This window comes from Vipera ursinii, assembly GCF_947247035.1.
Source record: "Vipera ursinii genome assembly, chromosome: 4".
NCBI classification, from domain to species: domain Eukaryota; kingdom Metazoa; phylum Chordata; class Lepidosauria; order Squamata; family Viperidae; genus Vipera; species Vipera ursinii.
Genome location: NC_139514.1, coordinates 15,193,274 through 15,215,674, shown reverse-complemented (window position 1 = coordinate 15,215,674; position 22,401 = coordinate 15,193,274). Strand labels below are relative to the sequence as shown.

At 39.1% G+C, this 22,401-nt stretch overlaps 1 protein-coding gene across 1 annotated transcript in view; it reads left to right on the top strand.

The window, feature by feature from the left end:
- The window catches only part of PGR (progesterone receptor), a gene marked incomplete at its 5' end in the record, with an annotated part of 92,927 nt that overhangs the window by 4,580 nt on the left and 65,946 nt on the right, over window positions 1-22,401 (top strand). The window contains one exon of the mRNA XM_083361767.1: window positions 4,000-4,151. Within this exon, the coding sequence (XP_083217893.1) occupies window positions 4,000-4,151 (152 nt within the window). The remainder of the gene's footprint in view (window positions 1-3,999; window positions 4,152-22,401) is intronic.

Sequence of the window (22,401 nt, the reverse complement as noted above, 5' to 3'; positions counted from 1 at the left end):
TAGCCATACTGATAGGGAACTGAAATTTCTGCTTTGGAAGTAAGTGACATAGATTTACTAGATTTATCTGGTGTGACATCAATTCAGAGGTGAAACTTATTCCAGCTACTGGATGTGTTGATGGAAACATTTTAGATGTGGAATCATGTGGCGGTTTTTGTTTCGCATAAAACAAAGCCATCAAGGTGAGGTTTGATGTTGATGGGTGAATCAGCTCAGATGGCGGCGCCTGGAATGGCTGCGGCTGCATTGGCTCTTGAAGGCGAATAGTTTTGGGAGGGATAGTAAGAGCTATAGGCCACATGATCAGGAAGATTTTAATGTGTTTGAGCAACATGGTGGAACTAAGGTAACATACAGTACGACATACGACCGACAATCTTTGCTGGCCTGGCGAGTTTCTAGTTGTTTTGGAACTGTTGGTGAGATTTTAAAAGTCGTTGGTGCTGTTTGAATTCGTTCTACCAGCAGCAAGATCTGACTGCTGGCCCAGTGATAGATTCTACTGCAAATCAGGGCTGTTTCCAGAGGAGGCAGAGAGGACCTGGAGCTTATGGAGCGAAGGAACTGGATGAGGCTGTCGGCAGGCCCAGAGGAAGGGAGTGGGGCTTTTGGAGGAGTTGGTGGTGGCGGCGGCAGCAGCGTGCTCCAGGGGCGAAAAGAAGCAAGGCCTCTTAAAGGAAAAGGTGGAAGAGTCAGGATCAGAAAAAGGAAAGAAGGCGAGGTTGTCAGAATACAAGCAAATTTGAGGGCTAATCCACATGGAGCCCCATTTCCATCTGTCCTATTTGCCATCGTTCACTCCCTAGAGACTAAAATGAACAATGTGAAATTTGAGCGGGCCACGAACAAGGAGTATACTGTATATCGGAGGTGGTGACCCTTTGAGAGCTGTATGCAACGAAATTTCATTTTGATGTATGCCGATTGGTGTACATTCAAAGTGACAATAAAGTTATCATCATAAGAATATTTGAAAAAAAAATATACAGAAGAAAATTTTTGATATTTTATGCAGCAGCTTTGGTTAGGAAAATATCTTCAAAGGCCCAGCCATCATGGATAAATTTCCTCTGATAACTCCTAAATGATACCCTAAAACAGTGATGCCGAACCTTTTAGAGACCGAGTGCCCAAACTGCAACCCAAAACCCACTTAGTTATCGTCGGGAGGCGGGTGGGCATGGCCAATTGGGTAGGTGTGGCCAATTGGGTAGGCATGACCCATTGGGTGGGTGTGACTGCAGTGGTAACGGCAGACTGGGTGGGAATTAAAAAGTTCAATCAATTCCAACTTTGCGAGATCTTTTTTTTTCCCCCGAGAGAAGTTGAAATTGATTGATTGAACCTTTGGGGGGTTTTTGCACACAGCGGCAGAGGCCTAAAGCGGAAAGGTTTTATAAAACCCAGCTGAAGGCCTAGGACTGGGGTGATGGCGCGTGTGCCCACAGAGAGGGCTCTGCATGCCACCTGTGGCACACGTGCCATAAGTTCGCCGCCACAGCCCTAAAATCTTCATTTTGAAACATACATTCATGTAGTTTCAAGAAAACAACCTTTTCCAATAAAAAAGTACCTAGTATCTTTTATCACTTAAGAGAAAAGTACACAGCCGTAGGTAGGCTATTAAAGAAGGGACAGACCTACTACTACAACTACTACTTATTGGAGTTGTACTTCTTTGTACCATTTTTTCGGGAGGAGAAAAAAACAGTTTTTAAGGAGATGTGAGATCCATCTTCAATTTTCTTTAAATTTTACTTTTCTGTTGGAATACTTGGAAGGCAGAATCATAGTGCTGTTCCCATGTACAGCTGAGGATTAGAAAATACATCACAGGCTTGCGTGTAATTGCATTTCTAAGGGAGCCACAGCCTTTCGTGCATTTCCACAGCTTTTGATAGTATGATAAACCAAGGTTTGAACCAAGGCAACCTCAATGCATGGTGTTTCAGTTAGAGCAATTATGTTCCTCTTGCAGTCTCCCTGCACTATTCGTGTTAAACTTGATGGATTTGAATTTGCTTTTGTAAGAAGATCTTTCAAAGGAGAAGGGAATGGTGGTGAAGGTCTTGTGAACGGAGGGGGTATAGTGATCTTGTACTTCCTTATACGTTTTTGACTTCACCTTCAATCTTTAAATTATCTGATGTCTCCCATCCAAGAACTAACCAGGACTGGCTCTGCTTAGCTTCCCTTAAACAGTTTTGGTTTGGCCTCTGGATGATCCAATTCGATTGCCTGTTGCTAAAGACCAGAGGAAAGCCTCCTTGCCTCATTTCTTTTTTTTCCAAAATAGGGACCTTCCTCTCATCCAATAATTCTCTCTTCCTCTGCAATTGGTGCCAGCAATGGAAAGAAGTGATTTATTTCCCAGTGCTGAAGAGGTGACTGAATCCTGGAAAATAAATAACACTCCAGAAGTTGCTGCAGATAATTTACTGTGAGCTCAGCCCCACTTCACTCTCATGTTAGTTTTCTTCCTCCAGCTGGATCTTAAGTTAGGTTTTAAAATGCATTTTGCACATTTCCATCTTTTTGTTTTAAAGGAATATTGCTCTTATGATGCTAGCAGGTAGAATATTCGAATGAGGTTTTGTTTTTTTTTAAAAAAATGCATATTAAAGATGGACATTGGAGTTGATTTATTCAATTGTATTTTTATCCTAGTTTGCAAAGAGATGGTCCCGAGGGAGGATCTGAACCTAAGCTGTTTTTTTCAGGCCTGTTTATTGACAGTGAACCCAGGAACTGGGAGACAAGACTGAGTAAATCTGTAGGGATGGAATATTCTTTTGCTCAACTGAGTCATTTTGCTCTTGACTTCCCCATTGGAGCCCCTGAGCTGGAGACTTCCTCCCATGAGAGGAGGGTGTGCTTCTGAGTTTTGTTGTAGGGGTCCCCTTCTTAATGAAAGGTGACGTTTTCATGAAATGCAAGTGGGGAAATTTTGAAACGAATTCTTGGATGTTCAAGCATGCCCTCACAAAAATGTCCAGACAGTTCTAATGCTAGTAGTGTTTATTCTGTCATTTATTGATTGATTTATTTGGGGGAGGGCAAGGCTTTAATTTGCCTATAGCTGGATCTCCCACCCCTTAGGTCAGGGCTTTTCAACCTTTTCGCCCATTGTACCACTTTTAGGATATGGCAACATCATAGTACCACCAGTCGCCTAGCAAGGTGTCAAAAACTTGATGACCAAAAAAAAAAGGAAAAAAGAAATGAAGTATGGCAGCACTCTTCCTCCTGTCCGAGGTTTTCATTGTTGTGAGCATTTCTGTTGAGGATTGGCAGCGGGGGGTGTGGTGGTGGTGGTGTTTGGTTTTTATTTCCCCCCCCCTCTGCTGAGTGGTTGTAACAGATATTGGTCACTTCACATGACCCTGGGACACTGTGACGGTCATAAATATGAATCAGTTGCCAAGCATCTGAATGTAAATCACAAGAACCCTGGAATGCAGCAGCATTCCAGCTGATCGGCACTTCTTTTGGGATCAGCAGAAGCGCCAGGATGAGCGCCGAGCTCCAGCAGGAGCCTGGTGCTGATCCTGGCGCTTCCGCTGAGCCCTGAGAGCCTTGCAGCTCCAACTGTCTCTTACGCAGGCTTGCGTGGTGCTGCCACCGGTTCAGCTCATTCCCCTCCCCCACTACCACTTTTCTAGGATGGTCGCGTACCACCTGCCAGGTGCCAATGTACCACAGGTGGTACCCAAATCACTGCTTGAAAAATCCTGCCTTAGGTGACACGGATGGAAGCAGGTGAGCATTTACAAGAGACAGGCCACTGCACAAGAACTATTAAGCCTGTCCTGCAATCTAAGATGGTTGACTTGTATTCATAGCTCTTTTGGAAAAAAAAACCTCTCTTATTTATCAAGTACGGTACATATTCTGGTTTTTCTAAACCCCGCAGGATTTGAGTGTCCTTTGTAGAGTAAGATTTGCTGCTGCTTCCCTCTTAACTTTCGGTTTCTTATTTTTGTCTATTTGGTTTAGGTCTGATGGCGAAGCGGGTCAGAGCCCTCAGTATGGGTTTGAACCTTTGCCCCAGAAGATCTGCCTTATCTGTGGTGATGAAGCTTCTGGGTGCCACTATGGTGTCCTCACTTGTGGAAGCTGCAAAGTCTTCTTCAAAAGAGCAATGGAAGGTACTTTTTTTCCCTTCTGGTTGTGTTAATTTTAAAACTGATATTGGTTGATGCTCTTGTTGGTGGTAATGTGTTATGCCAACAGCATTTCAGCAAGAGATAGTATGTATGTCTGGATATATATGTATGTATTTATTTATGTGTCTTGGTGGGTGTGTATTTCTAAAAGGAGGTAAAGGATCTCAGGTACAGCACCACAGACATAGGTACTGATTGTAGGACAGATGACAAATTGCTTATGTGGATGAAGAGGGAGAGAGAGGGGGAGGAGGTTGTTTCTATAATATGACCTTGGGCATATACCCATCGTGTTCAAGCAGAACATCAGAAATGGATTCGAAGTCCCAAATCTCATTGCTAGAGAACCAGAAGCCAAAGAAGTCATTAAGGATGAATGTGAAAGCAGATTTCCTAAGATGAAGAAACAGAAGAAATGGATGGCAGAACCTACCATGGAGATGACCAAGTGGAGAGGTTAAAGCCAAGAAGGCTAAAAGTCTCAGAGAGGAACTTAACAAAGTATTTCAGAGAGTTCTTAGAAGATACAAGTAGAAGTGTTACAACAACATTTGTGAAGACTTTGAAGAAAGAGATATGGAGCAAAAGGAAGAGTTCCAAAAGATCTCTGAAATTAGAAGAAGATTCCAACCTAAAGGAAGTCAATAGACAAACAGCTGATTCAAAAAGTATTAAAGATGGAAGAAGTACACTGAAATACTGTACAGTAGAGATGTCAACATCCAAGATACTTTGGAAGATTTTCCCTACCTACAAGAACCTCTACTATTAGAAGATGAAGTTAAATTGGCAGTCAGCTGCGGAAGCTGATGGAAAGTTCACTGAAATATGGCCAGCAACAGAAGAATGAGTAAATATTCTAGCTTAGCTATTCCTGTAAATTTGGAGACCCAACACAACAGCCAAAAGATTGGAGGTCAATCAATATTTTAATATCCAAAAAGGAGAGTTAACAGAATGTGTCAACTACCATGTAGTATCCTTTGTTTCATACACTAGCTAAATAAGATTTAGGATCGTCCAACACAGATTTGGACCTAGACAACAGACATTCAAGTTTGGTTTAGAAAATGCCAAGGAACATGAGGTATAATTGTCAATTGAATAATTGAAAAAGCCAAAGAATAATAGAAAGAAGTCACTGTGTGCTTCATTAATTATAGAAATGCCTTTAATTGTATTATAATTATGTCAAACTGTGGAATGTACTTAGAATCACATTCTACTTGGGAATGTATTTGGGAATCTTAAGTTATTTCATTGTCCTCATGTAAAATCTATAAATAAATCAAGACGCCAGAGCAGAAACAGAACATGATGGAAGAGACTGGTTCCAGGTTGGCAAAGGAATGAGACAAGGTTGTATAGTCTCCCCTTATTTATACAACCTATATGATGAATATATATTAAGGAAAGCTGGATCGGAAGAAGATGAACATGGTTTTAAAATTGGAGGAAGAAGTATCAATAACTTGCATTGTGTAAAGAAACTATTCTATTCTATCCTATCCTATTCTATTCTATTCTATTCTATTCTATTCTATTCTATTCTATTCTATTCTATTCTATTCTATTCTATTCTATTAGCTGAAAATGCAAACTAGTTATACCAATCAAGAAGCAAATAAATAGGATTAAAATTAAATATAAAGAAGTCCAAACTAATGATAACAGGCTCGATAGCCAGTTTTGGAACTGACAATGAAATATGAATGTGGTAGATACCTTCCACTTTTTAGGATCAGCTATCATCAATAAAAGAATAAGGAGTCAGGAAATATGCCATGACTAGCACTTGGTACAACAGTCATGATGGCTTTGAAAAAATATTTAGATGCTATGATATGTCTGTACTTAAAGGTACTTACTTAAAGGTAAGCAAGCAATGGGTATTCCTTATGACACTCTGTGGAAGCAAAGAATATTGACGCTTTTGAACTTTGGTATTGGGGAAGATTCCTGATAATATCATGGATAATCAAGAAAATAAACAAATGGATCATCAAAAAAACCCAATCAAGAGTTCTCACTTGAGGCACAAATAACCAGACTCAAATTATCTTATTTTGGATATAATATGTGAGATCTTTGGAGATGGCTCTAGTATGGCAAGAAAAGAGAAGAATTGGACAATCAGCAGCAAATTGGGTGGACTCAAACTGGCAAGGGATGGACTATTGGAAGACCTGAAGGACCAAATCGAGCAGATCACCAAGAAATAAAACTATTGATAGAGGAGAATATTTGTAGCTCAATGTTGACGTGAGGGGTCCTTGGTGCTCTCTGAGCTTGGTTGTTGTTGGTTTTTTTTCAGATGTTTCATTACCCAAACTAATAGTCAGTGCACTGGTGTTGTTGCCTAGTTTGGGTATGCAATGTTTGCAAGAAAACAACCAAGCTATCTATGCTATCATGAAGAGTTGATACCAACATGATGGTGAATAATCAATCAAACAGTCAATCAATCAAATCAACGCCAATAGCACTTCAGCTATTCTGCCAACTGCCAGGAGTTCAATCTTGACTGGCTCAAGGTTGACTCAGCCTTCTATCCTTACGAGGTCGATAAAATGAGAACCCAGATTGTTGGGGGCAATCTGCTGACTCTGTAAAATTGCCTAGAGAGGCTGTAAAGGACTGTGAAGTGGCATATAAGTCTAAGTGCCATTGCTATTATACTGTATGCAGTAAGGTTAAGAACAAGATTTCTTTGTTGCTTCCACTCAAAACTTCAAAGAATCTCTTTAGGCTACATTCAAGTGCAGTATCTTTAATTAAAGAGAACATTTGCAATTAACATCTAGTATATTTATTTGAACAAGCCGGCTTGGCCTGATGGGGTTGGGTTTTTACTGTTGTTTTTAATATATGTATTTACTGTTTTAGCTTGGGCATTGTGTTTAATTCTTTTTTAACTTTTGTATTTCTGTATTTTTATATGTTTGCCCTGTTCACCACCCTGAGTCCTTCAGGAGAAGGGCGGTATATAAATAAAATTATTATTATTATTATTATTATTATTATTATTATTATTATTATTATTATTATTATTATTATTATTATTATTATTATTATTTTGAAGAGGCAATGTTTATTTATAACAATAACTTGAGAGACTAAACGTACTATGCAGGAGAGGCAGTGCTTAATTATTTAACTATATAATTATAATAAAAAATTAACTTTAGGAGAGGCTAAACCTGTGCTCTACGGGACAGGCAGTGCTTAATTTTTTTAATTAATTATATAATTATTTTTTAAAAAATCGCTTTAGAAAAGATTTATCTTTCTTTTTGTAATACACAGAAGAAAAGTTTCTTTTAAGAAAATGTCTGCCTTAATGCATGAATATACCGTCTGAAAATGTAGGGGGGGGGAAATTCTTGCTTCAGAAAAGCTGGCTTTGCCCACTTGTAAATTTTATTTGACACGCAGTTGAGTGCAGTTTTCCAATGTGTACAAATATCCATTCGGTAGCTGGCTAGCATATCTTCCTTCCACCGATGACTGTGAAAGAATTGGTCTGGACTGCAGTAATGGCACATACAGTATATAGCAGGCAGAAGGTCAAAGGTTCATTCACAGACAAGAACTGTGCAGCAAATGATATGAAAGATCTTGCTGCAAGGAAAAAACCCGGAGTAGTCCCATTTGTTCCACTGTCTATAGCACAGTTTCATCTGTTTTAGACATAATGGAAGATTTTTCTCAAGGTTATTTGAACTCCTGTCTAAAAAAAAGTATATCCCTTCTCCAGCTATCAATTTAAAATTTACAAGAACTGTGCTCCTCAAACTGCTGTAAGATTTGGATAATTTATTATTTTGCATAATTTGGGTTTTCCTAAACAGGGAACAGAAGCAAGCATTCTTCCTCTGTGGCTCAGTCTGGATTGTTAGAACTTCTACCTAAACAGATTTGTGTGGCCAGGGTTACATTTTGCATTCCATCATTTCAGTGGGAATCAACACAGCTTACTGTATGAGTGTTGTGTGTGTGTGTGTGGGGGGAAAACCCTCCTTACTTCAGAAGGACTGTGATGAAAACTGTGGATTTGATTTGCAAATGAAAATGTCATCTGTTTACAAGAGCACCTTAAAAATGCACAGGTTGCTGTTTGATGCTAAAGAGAAGCAGTCTGAATGAAAAGTTGAAATTGCAACGCTGGGGACTTTGTTTATGTGGGAAATTGCTTTCTTGAATAGAGGTAGTCCACAATTATAATGGCACTGAAAAAAGATGACCGTTTTTCACTTTTACGATTGTTGCTGCATCTCATGGTCACATGACCAAAATTGGGATGCTTGGCAACTGGTTCACATTTATGATGGTTTGCAGTATCCCAGGATCCTGGGGTCAGCTTTTGCGACCTACTTACAAGCCAAGGGGAAGCCAGATTCACTTAACAATCACGTTACTAGCACCTGCAGGGTTTTCACTTAACCATGGCAAGACAGATTGTAATACGGAGCAAAATTCACTTAACCACTGTTTTGCTTAGCTTTAGAAATGTTGGGCACAGTTGTGTTCGTACGTCGAGGACTATCTGAACTATGAGTCTTTCTAAGTAAATGTGCTTCTGTGCTTTTAAATACTTTCAAATTTTAGGTCATAAATGCACATGTTGTAGTCCCTTTTTTAAGATGCCACAAATTTTTCTGTTGTCATGATGGAAGTAGTCATACCATAATATTACTGAGTACTTGTCTTGATATGTTTGAAATGAGGTTCAGACTTAGTTTCCCTCTTCCCCATCAACAGTGTGATCAAGAGACAAAGTTAGGAGGATTTGCCCCTGGGCCAGTCACTCTCTTCTAGCCCAACTAACCCCAGTGTTGCTGTTGTAGAGAAAATAGGAGGAGGAAGGTACGTATATTAGGTATTATGTTTGCCGCCTTGAGTTACTTGTAAAAAAAAACAATAAAAGTGGCATAATGAACAAATACTTTAATTAACTGCAAAATTACTGTGTGTTTTTTTAAACCAAAAAACTAGGCTTACCAGTTTTGAAAGCTGCAAAATTGATTGTTTTCAATAAAATTTCATCAAGATAACCACGGTTGATTGCGTTGGTTGCGTGAGGACCTGCCTCGATCCCTCTTCTCAAGAAAGCAGAAACTATCGCCCCATTGCTCTGTTAAGTGTTTGTTATAAACTACTTGAAAGGTTGATACTTAACAGAATTGGACAGAAAATTAACAAACAAATACCGATTGAACAGGCTGGGTTTAGATCTTATCGGAGCTGTGCCGATCAAGTCCTTAGTCTTACTAGCCACATTGAAAGCAGCTATCAGAATAAATTGAAAACATCTGTTGTATTTGTGGATCTCACAGCAGCATACGATACGGTGTGGAGGGATGGTCTATTAAGCAAATTCCTCCACGCTGTCCCTTGTAGTACCATGGGCCGCCTAATAAATAACATGCTCTCAGCAATGACCTTTCAAGTCATCATGGGCGATAAAATTAGTAAGAAAAGACATCTGAATAATGGACTCCCTCAGGGCTCTGTATTGGCCCCATCCTTATTCAACTTATATATTTCTGATATACCACCCACGCTATCAACAAAGTTCTCTTACACTGATGACTTGGCATTAGCATATAGCCACAAGGACATCGAAGTTACAGAAAGTGTACTTACAGCCGACCTTACAACTCTGAGCACATACTTCCACCAATGGAGGTTAATCCCAAGCGTAAGTAAGACAGTCACATCATGTTTCCACCTTAATAATAAACTGGCAAAAAGAGAACTCAATGTATACCTAAATAACAAATTGCTCCCATATGAGGCAACTCCAAAATATCTGGGGGTCACCTTAGACAGGACCCTGTCTTTTAAAAAACATATTCAGAATATGGCTGCCATGGTTAACAGCAGCAACAACATTCTGCAAAAACTATGCAGAACAACTTGGGGAGCTTCAGCTCCAACTCTTTGATGTGCAGCCCTTGGGCTTTGCTACTCTGTAGCAGAATACTGCGCACCTGTATGGATAAACAGCTCACATACAAGACTTGTTGATGTTCAACTCAACCATACGATGAGATTAATTACTGGGTGCATAAAATCTACACCTATTTACTGGCTACCAGTTCTTAGCCACATACTTCCCCCGCACTTACGACGACAAGAAGCTCTCATTCGGGAGTATAGTAAGATCCTGCTAAACTCCTCTCTACCCATTCATGCCTATACCTCTGATCTCTTAAGATGTCGATTAAAGTCAAGAAATCCACCACTCCTCACAGTGCTTAAGCTGCTGGCCGAACATCACAGCACTATACAAAAGTGGATGGAAGCATGGAATAGCTATACCTCCCAAGATATTTCTGAGCATATTAATCCTATTAGTATACCTCCAGGATTTAATCTACCCTGACACATATGGGTGACATACAATTGAATTAGAACGACTCATAGGGTGTGTGCTGATTCTCTGTATAAATGGGGAAAGACACCTTCTGCACAATGTGATTGTGGGGCTCCCCGAAAGACTATCCAACATATAGTGAGGGAATGCACTAATAGAAGATACCCAGGAGATTTTAAGGACTTCCTCTGCAGCTACTGACTGGATCTCCAAACTCGACATTAAACTCTGAAATGTTATTTCTGTTTTCCTCTTAGGTTTTATAATTGCTTCTTTTTTCAAAAAAATTGTTTTAACTGTTCTAACTTGTAAATATGAAGTGCTTTTAATTCTGTGTGTGACCAGCCATACGCTAAATAAATAAATCCTGGAACAGCTTCATTCCAAAAGGAACTTTTATTAGGAGGAGTTGGCAGCAGGCATAGAAGGCAGGATCTGAGAGTTTCCCCACGAGAACCAATAGGTTAAAAGAGTAACTGGCAAACCCCACCCCAATAGTCCATCCGGTCAATTCAAATGAGCCAATCTCCACGTGTGAACCCACTGTGGGAATGGGGTTGATAAGACGCCATTCCCAAGGTTGTTAGGCTGTTAGGTCTTCACGCTTCTTCTTCTGTAGCTAGAGATAAGGCAGATGGCTGGAAGGACATTCCATTCTCAGCCCAGGCTGGCACCAAGGGAAAAAGATCAAAGAGCAGGCAGAGAGAGGAAAGCAGAGAGGATACATTGTAGCAGTCATAGCAAAATGGAGTGGATACATTGTTGCACCCATATCTTTCCCCCCCCCTCCAGGAGTATGGCAGAACCCACAGGAACATACAGTAGAATAAAGAAATCAACCCCCACTCCCAGTAACTGGGTTCTGACAGGTTGACTTGATAAAATACAGTTAATTAAAAGTGCAGGGGTGATGGGTTCATTATTCTTTCATTATTTGGATGAGTGATCAGACATGTTTCAAGTGGCTCTGACTTATTTCTTGTGCAAGTCATGATTTAGCACACTCTTGGCCAAACTGGAGCTCTCTAGAAACTCCCAGAAGTTTATCCATTGGTCAAGCTGGTGGTGAATTTTTGAAGATGTTTTTCCCCCAACACATTTCAAAGATACCAGTTGGGCAAAAACTGTTTTTAGCATGCCCTGAGATCACTCCCGTTATTTTGATATCGATAGCATACACATAACTCTGTTCTGTGCATCTTTTGACTGGACCTGATTGATAGTGAAGGCAGAGCTAATTTTGCCTTTGTTCCTTAAGGCCACCTTTTGATTTGTGGCCCAATTAACTGAGGGCTACAGCAGCATTAATTGTACACCACGTTTAAGCAGCTTTCCCCTGGTGTCATTTTTGTGCCGCATAGATAAAAAGCAGGTAGGATTGCCTTAATTGCAAGTATTCAATTTATTTAACAGTAGTATTTTGGTTTTAGTAAATGTCATGCAATAATGGATAAATTGTGCCTTTCCCAAAGAAACATGCTCTATCAATCCTGCTGTTAATTCTTGAGTCAAAACACAATTGTTAGGGTAAGAGGGTGAGATGAAAAGCATAAAGTAGTGGAAATGGACAAGAGTGCCAGTAATCAGAATGAACAAACAAATAAATGAGATTAACACATTGCTACAGAGGAGATGATGATAGGGAGATTATTTGTCTTCTCAAAATGGAAATGGTGAAGCTAAATAATATCAGTAGACTATGCACTATTTTAACTTTGGTTTCACTGTTCTAATAGATACTCCTCGGACTACACCTTGTCTTTCTTTCATGAATCTGATTAGATCCAAGGAGATAAATACAGCATTTTAGTGCAGAATACTTCCTTATCATTAACAGATTCTTAACAGAAGAACAGAGTTGGAAGGGACCTTGGAGGTCTTCTAATCCAATCCCCTGCTCAGGCAGGAGACCATATACCATTTCAAACAAATGGCTGTTCAATCTGTTCTTAAAAACCTCCAGTGTTGGAGCACTCTCAACTTCTGGAGGCAAGTTGTTCCATTGGGTAATTGTTCTCGCTGTCAGGAAATTTCTCCTTAGTTCTAAGTTGCTTTTCTTCTTGATTAGTTTCCATCCATTGCTTCCTGTCCTGCCTTCAGGTGATTTGGAGAATGGGTTGATCCCCAATTCTTTGCGATTCCCAGCTTCCTAGACTATTTGTTCAGCAGAGACACCAGTGCTTGGTATAGAACAGCTGCTGATGGAGCAGAAGCACTGCTGCATCTTGGTTCATGATAATCCAAGACTTAGTGGTTGTGGCAGATTCTGTCCCGACTGCTGGACAAACAAGTTTATTATCTGTGTTAACTGGTCCATCTGTCTCATTGCTGCCTTCTACTACTGAAGCAAAGTACTCGTGACTTAATAGTATCTCATTCATCTCAATATCAAACTCTACTTATTGTGTCTCCTATTTTAAGATAGGTGTGGTATGTAAGGTTTATTGGTAACCAAGAATAAAATTTTAAAAGTGACTCTGTATACAAAGTGAAGTCCAGTTTAATAAATTGGTGAAATAATGACAATGTCTATACAATATTGTTGAAGTAGCTTTCTGTTGATTAATTCTGATTGCATTTTTTTACTTGCTTTTTGAGCTTCTAGCTCTAAGAGTGCAAAGAAGAGCAACGAAGATGATTAGGGGACTGGAGGCTAAAGCATATGTTTTATTATATTTGATTGTTTATTATATTTTATTTGTATATTATACAAATATAATAAAACAATATGAAGAACAGTTGGAGAATATGGGTATATCTAATTTAATGAAAAGAAGAACTAGGGATGACACGATAGCAATGTTCCAATATCTAATTGGCTGCCACAAAGAAGAGGGGGTCAACCTATTCTGCAAAGCACCTGAAGGCAGGACAAGAAGCAATGGATGGAAACTAATCAAGGAGAGAAGCAACCTAGAACTAAGGAGAAACTTCCAGACAGTTAGAACAAGTAACTCGTGGAATGGCTTGCCTCCAGCAGTTGTGGATGCTCCAACACTGGAAGTTTTTAAGAAGAGATTGGACAACTATTTGTCTGAAATGATACAGGGTTTCCTGCTTGAGCAGGGGGTTGGACTAGAAGACCTCAAGGTCCTTTCCAACTCTGTTATTCTGTTGCTTGAATAAAGTCCTCTGAGATCCTTTGAACAACATTGCTTGTACAGTAGGAGGAGCTGGTCTGTCTTTCTTAGTTGTCTGACATGGACCTGAACGCTTGGATTTTGTTGCCATTTTTGTACATAAGAGCTTGTCTTGGCAGTCTCTACACATGCCAGCAGTGCATTACAATTCATCCTCTAGAAAACTATCTGAAAATGAAGTGTGTCTATGAAGATTCTCAGTCATCTGGGTCATGATTGTCCCAAACGTGCTTTTCCAAAAGGCAACTGGACTTCCTTGGGTTTTGCCTTGAAAATGTTTTGCTTCTCATCCAAGAAGCTCTTCAGTTTTTCAAGGAAAAACCCAAGAAAGTCTAGTTGCCTTTTGGAAAAGCATTCAAACATAATTTACTTATGGAAAGCTGAGAGTTTAGAGCTCAGACTGACCTTGCAACTATTTTATATCTCCTAATTGCATACACACAATGTGAATTATATGGTCTTTAAGGCTTCTTGGAGTCAAGCCTTATAGAACTTTATTAGGTGAAAGTGAGAACTTTGATTAGAATTTGGAGGTCTGCTGGCCACCAGGATGGAAACTGAATGGATATTATATTAATGTAATAAGTCAGGCCTATTAGCTCTGTTACTCTGCATTCTGCACGAAGTCTAGCTTCCAGGTCATTTTCAGATACAGCCCCTTATGGATAAGAGTAGGATTTTTTTTAAATTAATACAAAGCTTTGTCTGACTCCATCTCTGGGGAAAAAGTACTTTAATCATATAATATTAAACTAAATGACCTGAAATAGGAATTGAAATATATTCTAAAATTACTTGATGGAAGCTCACGTTTCTACTTTTAGTCTGAGAATATTGAGAAGGAGGAGAGAAAAAAGGATCCCTTGATCACTCTGGTTTCTATGTTTGTCTGATTATGGTTAGTTGATTTATTTCGTTAATTAATATGCCTCTCCAATTGTAGAACCTGTAGAATCTTACAGTGGCAGAAAAGTTAAATCATATAAACATTAAAAAAAATCATAAGAATAATATATAAAAGTACAAAAAGTAATGGACGGAATCTTATCGAGGAGCGATCCAACCTAGAACTAAGGAGAAATTTCCTGACAGTGAGAATAATTAATCAGTGGAATGGCTTACTCCAACATTTGGGGTTTTTTTTTTAAAAAAAGAGAGATTAAACAGCCACTTGTCTGGAATGGTATAAGGCAGTGACCCCCCCCAACCTTTTGGGCACCAGGGACTGGTTCTGTGGAGACAGGTTTTTCCATGGACCGGTGGGGGGGCGTGGTTTCACATGCTGCCTGCATCCCGTGGATGGGGCTTTGCTTTTTTGCGCGGCCTGGTTTCTGCCATGTCCCTGACTGGTGCCAGTCCACAGACCAGGGGATGGGGATCCCTGATATAAGGTATAAGTCAGATCTCCAGTGTCCCTTCCAACTCTGTTACTGTGTATTCTATTCTATATTTTCAAAAGGCCAGATGAAAGGAGGAAAAAATACACATAGCGACCACAGAAAAACACCTTAGTGTTAGTTACTAAATCAATTGTAGCAGATCGAGTTTGCTCAAAAAAATAAACTATAAGCTATTGTCTCAAACCACAGTGTGTAGGTTTATAGAACATAAGAAGCCAAAATCTAAGCAAACTCTGGACAGCCTATTGTGATTTGTGAATCACGGAACTTGACACCCCTTTCAGCTTAACATTAGCTTTACCTGTAGAACTTGGAGGAATCCCATTCCTCTTTACACAACAGCTTCCTCTCAGGAATGTTGGAGGCTCCTTGCAAGAACTGCTAGTTTTATGTCTTTCCATGTTAAAATGACATCCTCTGTGGGGTTTTTTTTTGCTGACTCTTTATGGGTCTGTTTTTATGACTACATTTTCTTTGAAATGAATGTATACGCCTCAGGAATCCAGTGTGCCCTGAGTCAGAGAACTGAGCCTCTTAGCCACAGCTTATCCTTTCTGGCTTCAGCAAAACTCTTCTGGGTGTTACCTAAACATTTTTTCCAGATCAAAGTTGGCACAGATTATCTCCTTCAGATTAGTGTGGGAACCTGGCACCACTAGTTTGAAGGCTCACTATGTTATTGATTAGATCATCATTAGGAACAGTTTGTAAGATTTATTACTGGGCTTGGAGAGGTGTGAAATCAAGGGGTTTTTTTTAAAAAAAAAAATTAACATAGCTTCTCTCTTTAGTGCTTGAACCTCAAGCTCATGTTATCAAATAGCAATTGCAAAAGCACTTAGACTTATATACTGCTCCATAGAGCTTTACAACACTCTCTTGAGAGATTTACAATGTCAGCCCTCAACAATCTGGGTCTTCATTTTACCAACCTTAGACAGATGGAAGGCTGAGTCAGTCTCAAGCGCCATCAGGATCAAACTCCAGGCTGTGGGTAGAGTTAGCCTGCCTCACTACATTTTAACCATAAGCCACCAGGGCTCAAATGACATTGAAGCTTACTAGGCAGGGCATTTAAAATGAAGCAGACAGTTGTGACAACAGATATCCCAGCAGGTGAAAGAATGAATTGCATCCAATCAACTTGTCTTGTTAAAGCTACAAGATGCCCTGTTAATGTAGAACAGATCCTCCTTTAGATGTAATTCTAACCTGCTCTTAGTGTGGAAGAGGCCCACCAGGTAGGGCCAACTGATTATATGAAAGGATGTACTTGCATTTTTGTAATTTTTATTTAGCCTTTATTATTTGACAAGTATGTGACAAATATACTTTATACTCCTTATTTTCCACACAACCGCAACAACCCAGTGAGATGCTTTGGACTGAGAGAGAATGACTGGCCCAAAGTCAATCAGCTGGCTTTCATCATTTCACCAGAACTCAACATTTCTTGATTTCTAGCCCAATGCCTTAACCCAGGGGGTCCCCAACCCCAGGTCTGTGGACCACTACTGGGCTGCAGCATGCCAGCAACTGGTCTGCACAACGAGCAAAGCCCCATCCACAGGATTCAGGCAGCTCACAAAACCACAAAACCTCCAGTTCACGGAAAAACCTCTCCCCACAGAACCAGTCCCTGAGGCCCAAAAGGTTGGGGACCTCTGCCTTAACCAGACCATGCTGACTTTCTATCTCTATGTTTGTATGTCTGTATTTGTATGCATCTTGTAAGATAGTTTACGTAATCTAGGACAGTGTCATAAAATTTATCAAAACAGTCATACACAAGTTCACACTAAAATGTTCAAATGGTGACAAAGACGTTTCTACTCTAATTACAACATTTGAAAATCGAGTATTCAAATAAATACATTGTTGAAAACCAACCAAAGCACTCAGATAAATTAAGTTTAGAACAGCTTGAAATAAATTAGTCAAGGCTTATGTGAAACACCATCCAAGTAGAAGAATCTTCCTAGGAAGGCATTCTGTAAATTTGGGACCAGCAACCACAGTCCCTGTCTTTATTGTCTAATAATGTATGCAGTCACAAACATTGTCTCTAAAACTGAATCTTACAGTCTTGGCCAATTCCTCAAGTTTGAGGAAAAGGCTTAGGTTCCAAACTGTTTAGGCTTTAGTGAAATAAATTGATGTTGTCATCGTCCTCCTCATTATTATCATCGTCATCATCTAATCACGATCAACAAAATAATTCATGAGATTGTAATGGAATATTGGACAATACTTGTTAATAGGCTGGATTTATGGCCTTTCTGCTATTAAGAAATGAATTTCATGTTCCAACAACCATCTACATGTGGAATAAATCTGCCATGTGAACAGTGATTAATGATCTCTTATTCTGCTTAGTTAATTTGATTAGGAGATATCACTGGCACTCTGCTTACTCAAGTGATACAAGTATTATTTCATTTTGTTCAGCTGTGTTTACTTCTGCTTCTGTGTATTATGGTTGTAGTTCACTTTGGTCAGATGAGTGTTTTATGTGTATGCATTAATTTATCTTTATGGAGAGTAAAACAAACTTCACTTTGGAATTTTTCCTTTTCTGCAATTGTAAAAAAGCACTGCCATCTTGATTTGGGAGTTCCCAACTTATTTATTCATTTTATTTACTATTCAATCTATTATTAAAAGAAGCTAGATTGGAACAAGATCAGTATGTTTTTTAAGTGGACTTATTGAAGTTTTTAAGAAACTTCAATAACTTCTGCTATGTTCATACCAGTACTCTGATAGTTAAAAATGCTAGGGCTCTGTGAGCTCTAGTAATGAAAGTTAAGGACAAAAGTGAAAAAATGGGATTAAAATTAAATATTAAGAAGATCAAACAGATACAACCCACCAGTTTTGGAACAGGCAATGAAAATTTTGAAATTTTTAGAGTCAACCATCAACAGTAAAGGAACAATCGGTCAAGAAATGTAAGCCACAATCAATCATTTAAGCCACAGCTTTTGTGCCTTAAGTGAGAATTCTGGAAAAGGCTTGTCAGAGCATGCAGTCTTATTGCACTGAGGTAACCCAGGAGTAAATACAGTAAACAGTGGTTTGTAATTAAATGGTGGCTTATCTCACACTATCTACAAATAAACACTAGAAACAAAATACATACACATGGTGAAACAGCAAACTCCAATATACAGCAATTACAGCAGTCAAATGGACGAGAGAGAAAGACTCCCTTTTATACTCAGACTCTTAAAGGAATACACACACCTGCTGAGTCATTACTATTATTGCATCATCCACATTACATCTTTACATAAGCTGTTTAGCTCTTAAATCATTACACTTTGACAAGGCTCTTATTGATTGCTTGCTTGCTTGATTGATTGATTGATTGAATTTGTATACCGCCCTATTCCCGTAGGACTCAGGGCGGTTTACAGGGCAGTTAAAACCATGAAATACATGGTTGCAATCTGTTGTGTTGTGTGGACAAGATTATAGAGGGTGCTTGTCTGCATATTGCACCTAGGTTACCAGATGCCACTCATCTCCATAATCAGCTCACTATGTCAGTTGTGATTCATAATACTTGATTTCTTGCCAAAATAAAAACTTTTTTTGTAATTATATGGTATATTAAATTTGACTGTTACTCTTACATATATATTTTAGAATTGATGGGCTGAAATGGCCTATAAATTAATAAAATAAAATTACATAAATAACATTCTCCTTTAGTCTTTTTCACTTAGTTGATTCCAAAGAAAATCTTTCTCTTCTATAGAGGAAGCCCCATGGTACTTACTTCTTAAATTTATATGTCACTAACCTCACTATGCAAAAATGACTCTTCCGTTCTTTTCATTAGGCAGAGCATCTAGGAGCTTGTTTTGACACCAGCTGTGATCCTTACTAGAGAAACTCAAATGATGATTTAATCACTTGTTTCAAAAGTACTTAAAGCAATAAAACAGGATCTGAAATGGTGGCTTGTAATGGTGACACATAAATTGGGCAACAGAATCAGATTGTCGGTTTATTTAACCTAGTCAGTCTAGTCTTCCTAAATTTACACACTGAATAAATTACCTAGTTACAGTGCCGAACATGTTATGAGATGACCTTGTCCTTCTCTTGATTTTTTTATTACTTAGATTATTTTCTTGCTATATAGAAAAAAGATTGAAAAAATTGTAAATCAGAAAAAGTACTATACAAAAACATTTAGAATTTGGCCAAAAAAATGCGTTAAATATATGGCTGATATTAAGTGGCCTTGTGCCACTTCAGTATCATTCTCCAAGTTTGGAGTTAGGCAAGCATCTAGCATATTTTTCTCTTTAATAGTTGTATATTTTATTCTTCAGAGACGCACAGGAATTTTCATGCAAAGGTCAAACAAATGGTAACAGTTCCTAACTTCAGCATTCAGTAAACACAAATATTTAGCTTGAGATAATGACTATTAGTTTGACCAAAATCCATTCAAGTTGTTCCATGAAACATCTGCTGAGACCAAAGTAAATAGTAACAAATGACCACATGTTTAGAATGAATGTATGAGTGAAAAAAACAGAGTTCTAATCAAGTGGGTCAATTTAAGTTTAAGTAAAATCAATCTGAATCTTGATTAAATGTTTCAGTCAGTGGAGTAAAAACTGTGCTGGCTTCAATTGCTTCCACAATGGTGAAGCAGATGCCAGTGCAAAGATTATAAACAGAACATTAGTATTGTAGTTATTAATAGATTTATCCTTCATTGTTGGTTCGATGATGGTTCAGCATCTGAAAGGCCCCAATTTTGGGTATCTCCTATTTCTGTCTCTGTCTCTTTATCTTTCTTTCTATCTATCTGTCTATCTGTCTGTCTGTCTATCTATCTATCTATCTATCTATCTATCTATCTATCTATCTATCTATCTATCATCTATCTATCTATCTATCTATCTATTTATCCATCCATCTATCCATCTATCACCTATCATCTATCATCTCACAATGCAGGGAAACCAGTGGTATCCATGGTGTGTATGTGTGTGTCAAAACCTACACAGTGACAGTCATGGTGTCAAAGTCCAAGACTTTCTCATTTTGTTTACTGTATCTGTCAGCATTGAGTGTTTTCTATATGTTTCATCACTTCATGTACATATAGAAGAGGCAGAGCTTGCCATGTTGCAGATTTCAATTTGCCTCCACATACAGTCCTCTGAGGGAAACATTTGATACCCCATTTGGAGTCTGAATTGGTAGACTCTTGAGATCCAGTCTGGTGTAGTGTTTAAGGTACCAGGCTAGAAATCAGGAGTCTGTCATTTGTAGTCCTGACTGTGACAAAACCAACTGGGTTTGGAATAGTTACTGGGATTAGTCACTCACTCTTAGCTCTAGGAAGAAGAAGGCAATAGCAAATAATTTCTGAAAATTCTAGAAGACTGCAGGGACTAATCCAAGCAGTCACCAGGAGTCAACACTGACTCAAAGGCACAACACCTACAGAGCAACATATTGTGGGATAGGCTGTTGCTTGATTTGGGTTGGTGAAGGAAGTGAGATGCAGAATGCATGCTTGTTTTTCACTTGCTTAATTAGGAAAGCTTCCAATGAACATAGATGTAAATAATCTGCTGGAGGTTATTTATAAACAAGCCTAGCTGAATGGTGCTACTAGCAGTTTATTCTTTTGTATATCATAGGCTGTTGAAACTGGTTGAGTTTAATTCATGGGTTTACAAAGGTCAAAGTAATATGAGGTTTCAGATGTTGACTATAAACAGCCCTCCCAGAACTGAATGGTGGTGCTTTTGAAATATTATAATGACCAGATAACTCAGGTTAGTTTGAGAGGCAACCTCATTAATCATAGTATTTGTTATTATTGTCTTTTTCCAAGCTGGAGGTCTACAACTCTAGCCAATTACATTCTGCCTAGAGATGACAGAGGTTATGATTGTGGCATTAGGAAGGTAGGCTTTATTTCTACCTGGTCTCCTGCTTGAGCAAGGGGTTGGACTAGAAGACCTCTAAGGTCCCTTCCAACTCTGTTATTCTGTAAAGCTTGATGCTTGACCCATTGTTGAAAAATCCTAAATGCACTTCACTGTGAATGGAAATTTGAAGCTAGATTTCCTAATTCCATAGTTAAGCTTTAAAATATTGGCAACTCAGAGGTGAAAAACTGTATTTTCCTGCATCTAATAAGACATTGTCCCCTTCATGGATTACTGCCTTGTCGTGGCGAAGGGGCTTGCGTAATTCAATGAAGCTATGAGCTATGCTGTGCAGGGCCACCCAAGATGGACAGGTCATAGCAGAGAGTTCTGACAAAATGTGATCCACTGGAGAAGGAAATGGCAAACCACTCCAGTATCTTTGCCATGAAAACCCTATGGACAGTACCAAAAGGCAAAATGATATGACGCTGGAAGATGAGCCCCTCAGGTCAGAAGGCATCCATTTTGCTACTGGGGAAGAGCAGAGGGCTAGTACTAGTAGCGCCAGAAAGAATGAAGCGACTGGGCCAAAGCCGAAAGGACACTCAGCTGTGGATATGTCTGGTGGTGAAAGGAAAGTCCGATGCTGTAAAGATTTTTTCTCCATAGGAACCTGGAATGTAAGATCCATGAATCAAGGCAAGCTGTACGTGGTCAAACAAGAGATGACAAGACTAAACATCGACATCTTAGGTATCAGCAAACTAAAATGGACAGGAATGGGTGAATATAATTCAGATGACCATCAGGTATACTACTGCGGGCAAGAATCCCTCAGAAGAAATGGAGTAGCCTTCATAGTCAATAAAAGAGTAGGAAAAGCAATACTGGGATACAATCCTCAAAATGACAGAATGATCTCAGTTCGAATCCAAGGCAAACCATTCAATATCACAGTAGTCCAAGTCTATGCCCCAACCACTGGTGCTGAAGAGGATGAAATTGACTGGTTCTATGAAGCCCTACAGCACCTTATAGAACTAACACCAAAAATGATGTCCTTATCATCATGGGGGATTGGAATGCTAAAGTAGGAAGCCAAAAGATAAACTGGAATAACAGGCAAGTTTGGCCTTGGAGTACAAAATGAAGCAGGGCACAGGCTGATAGAATTTTGTCAAGAGAATACGATGGTCATAGCAAACACTCTTTTCCAACAACCCAAGAGACAGCTTTACACATGGACATCACCAGACGGTCAACACAGAAATCAGATTGACTATATGCTCTGCAGCCAAAGATGGAGAAGCTCTATACAGTCAGTAAAAACAAGACCAGGAGCTGACTGTGGCTCAGACCATGAGCTTCTTGTTGCAAAGTTTAGGCTTAAATTAAAGAAAG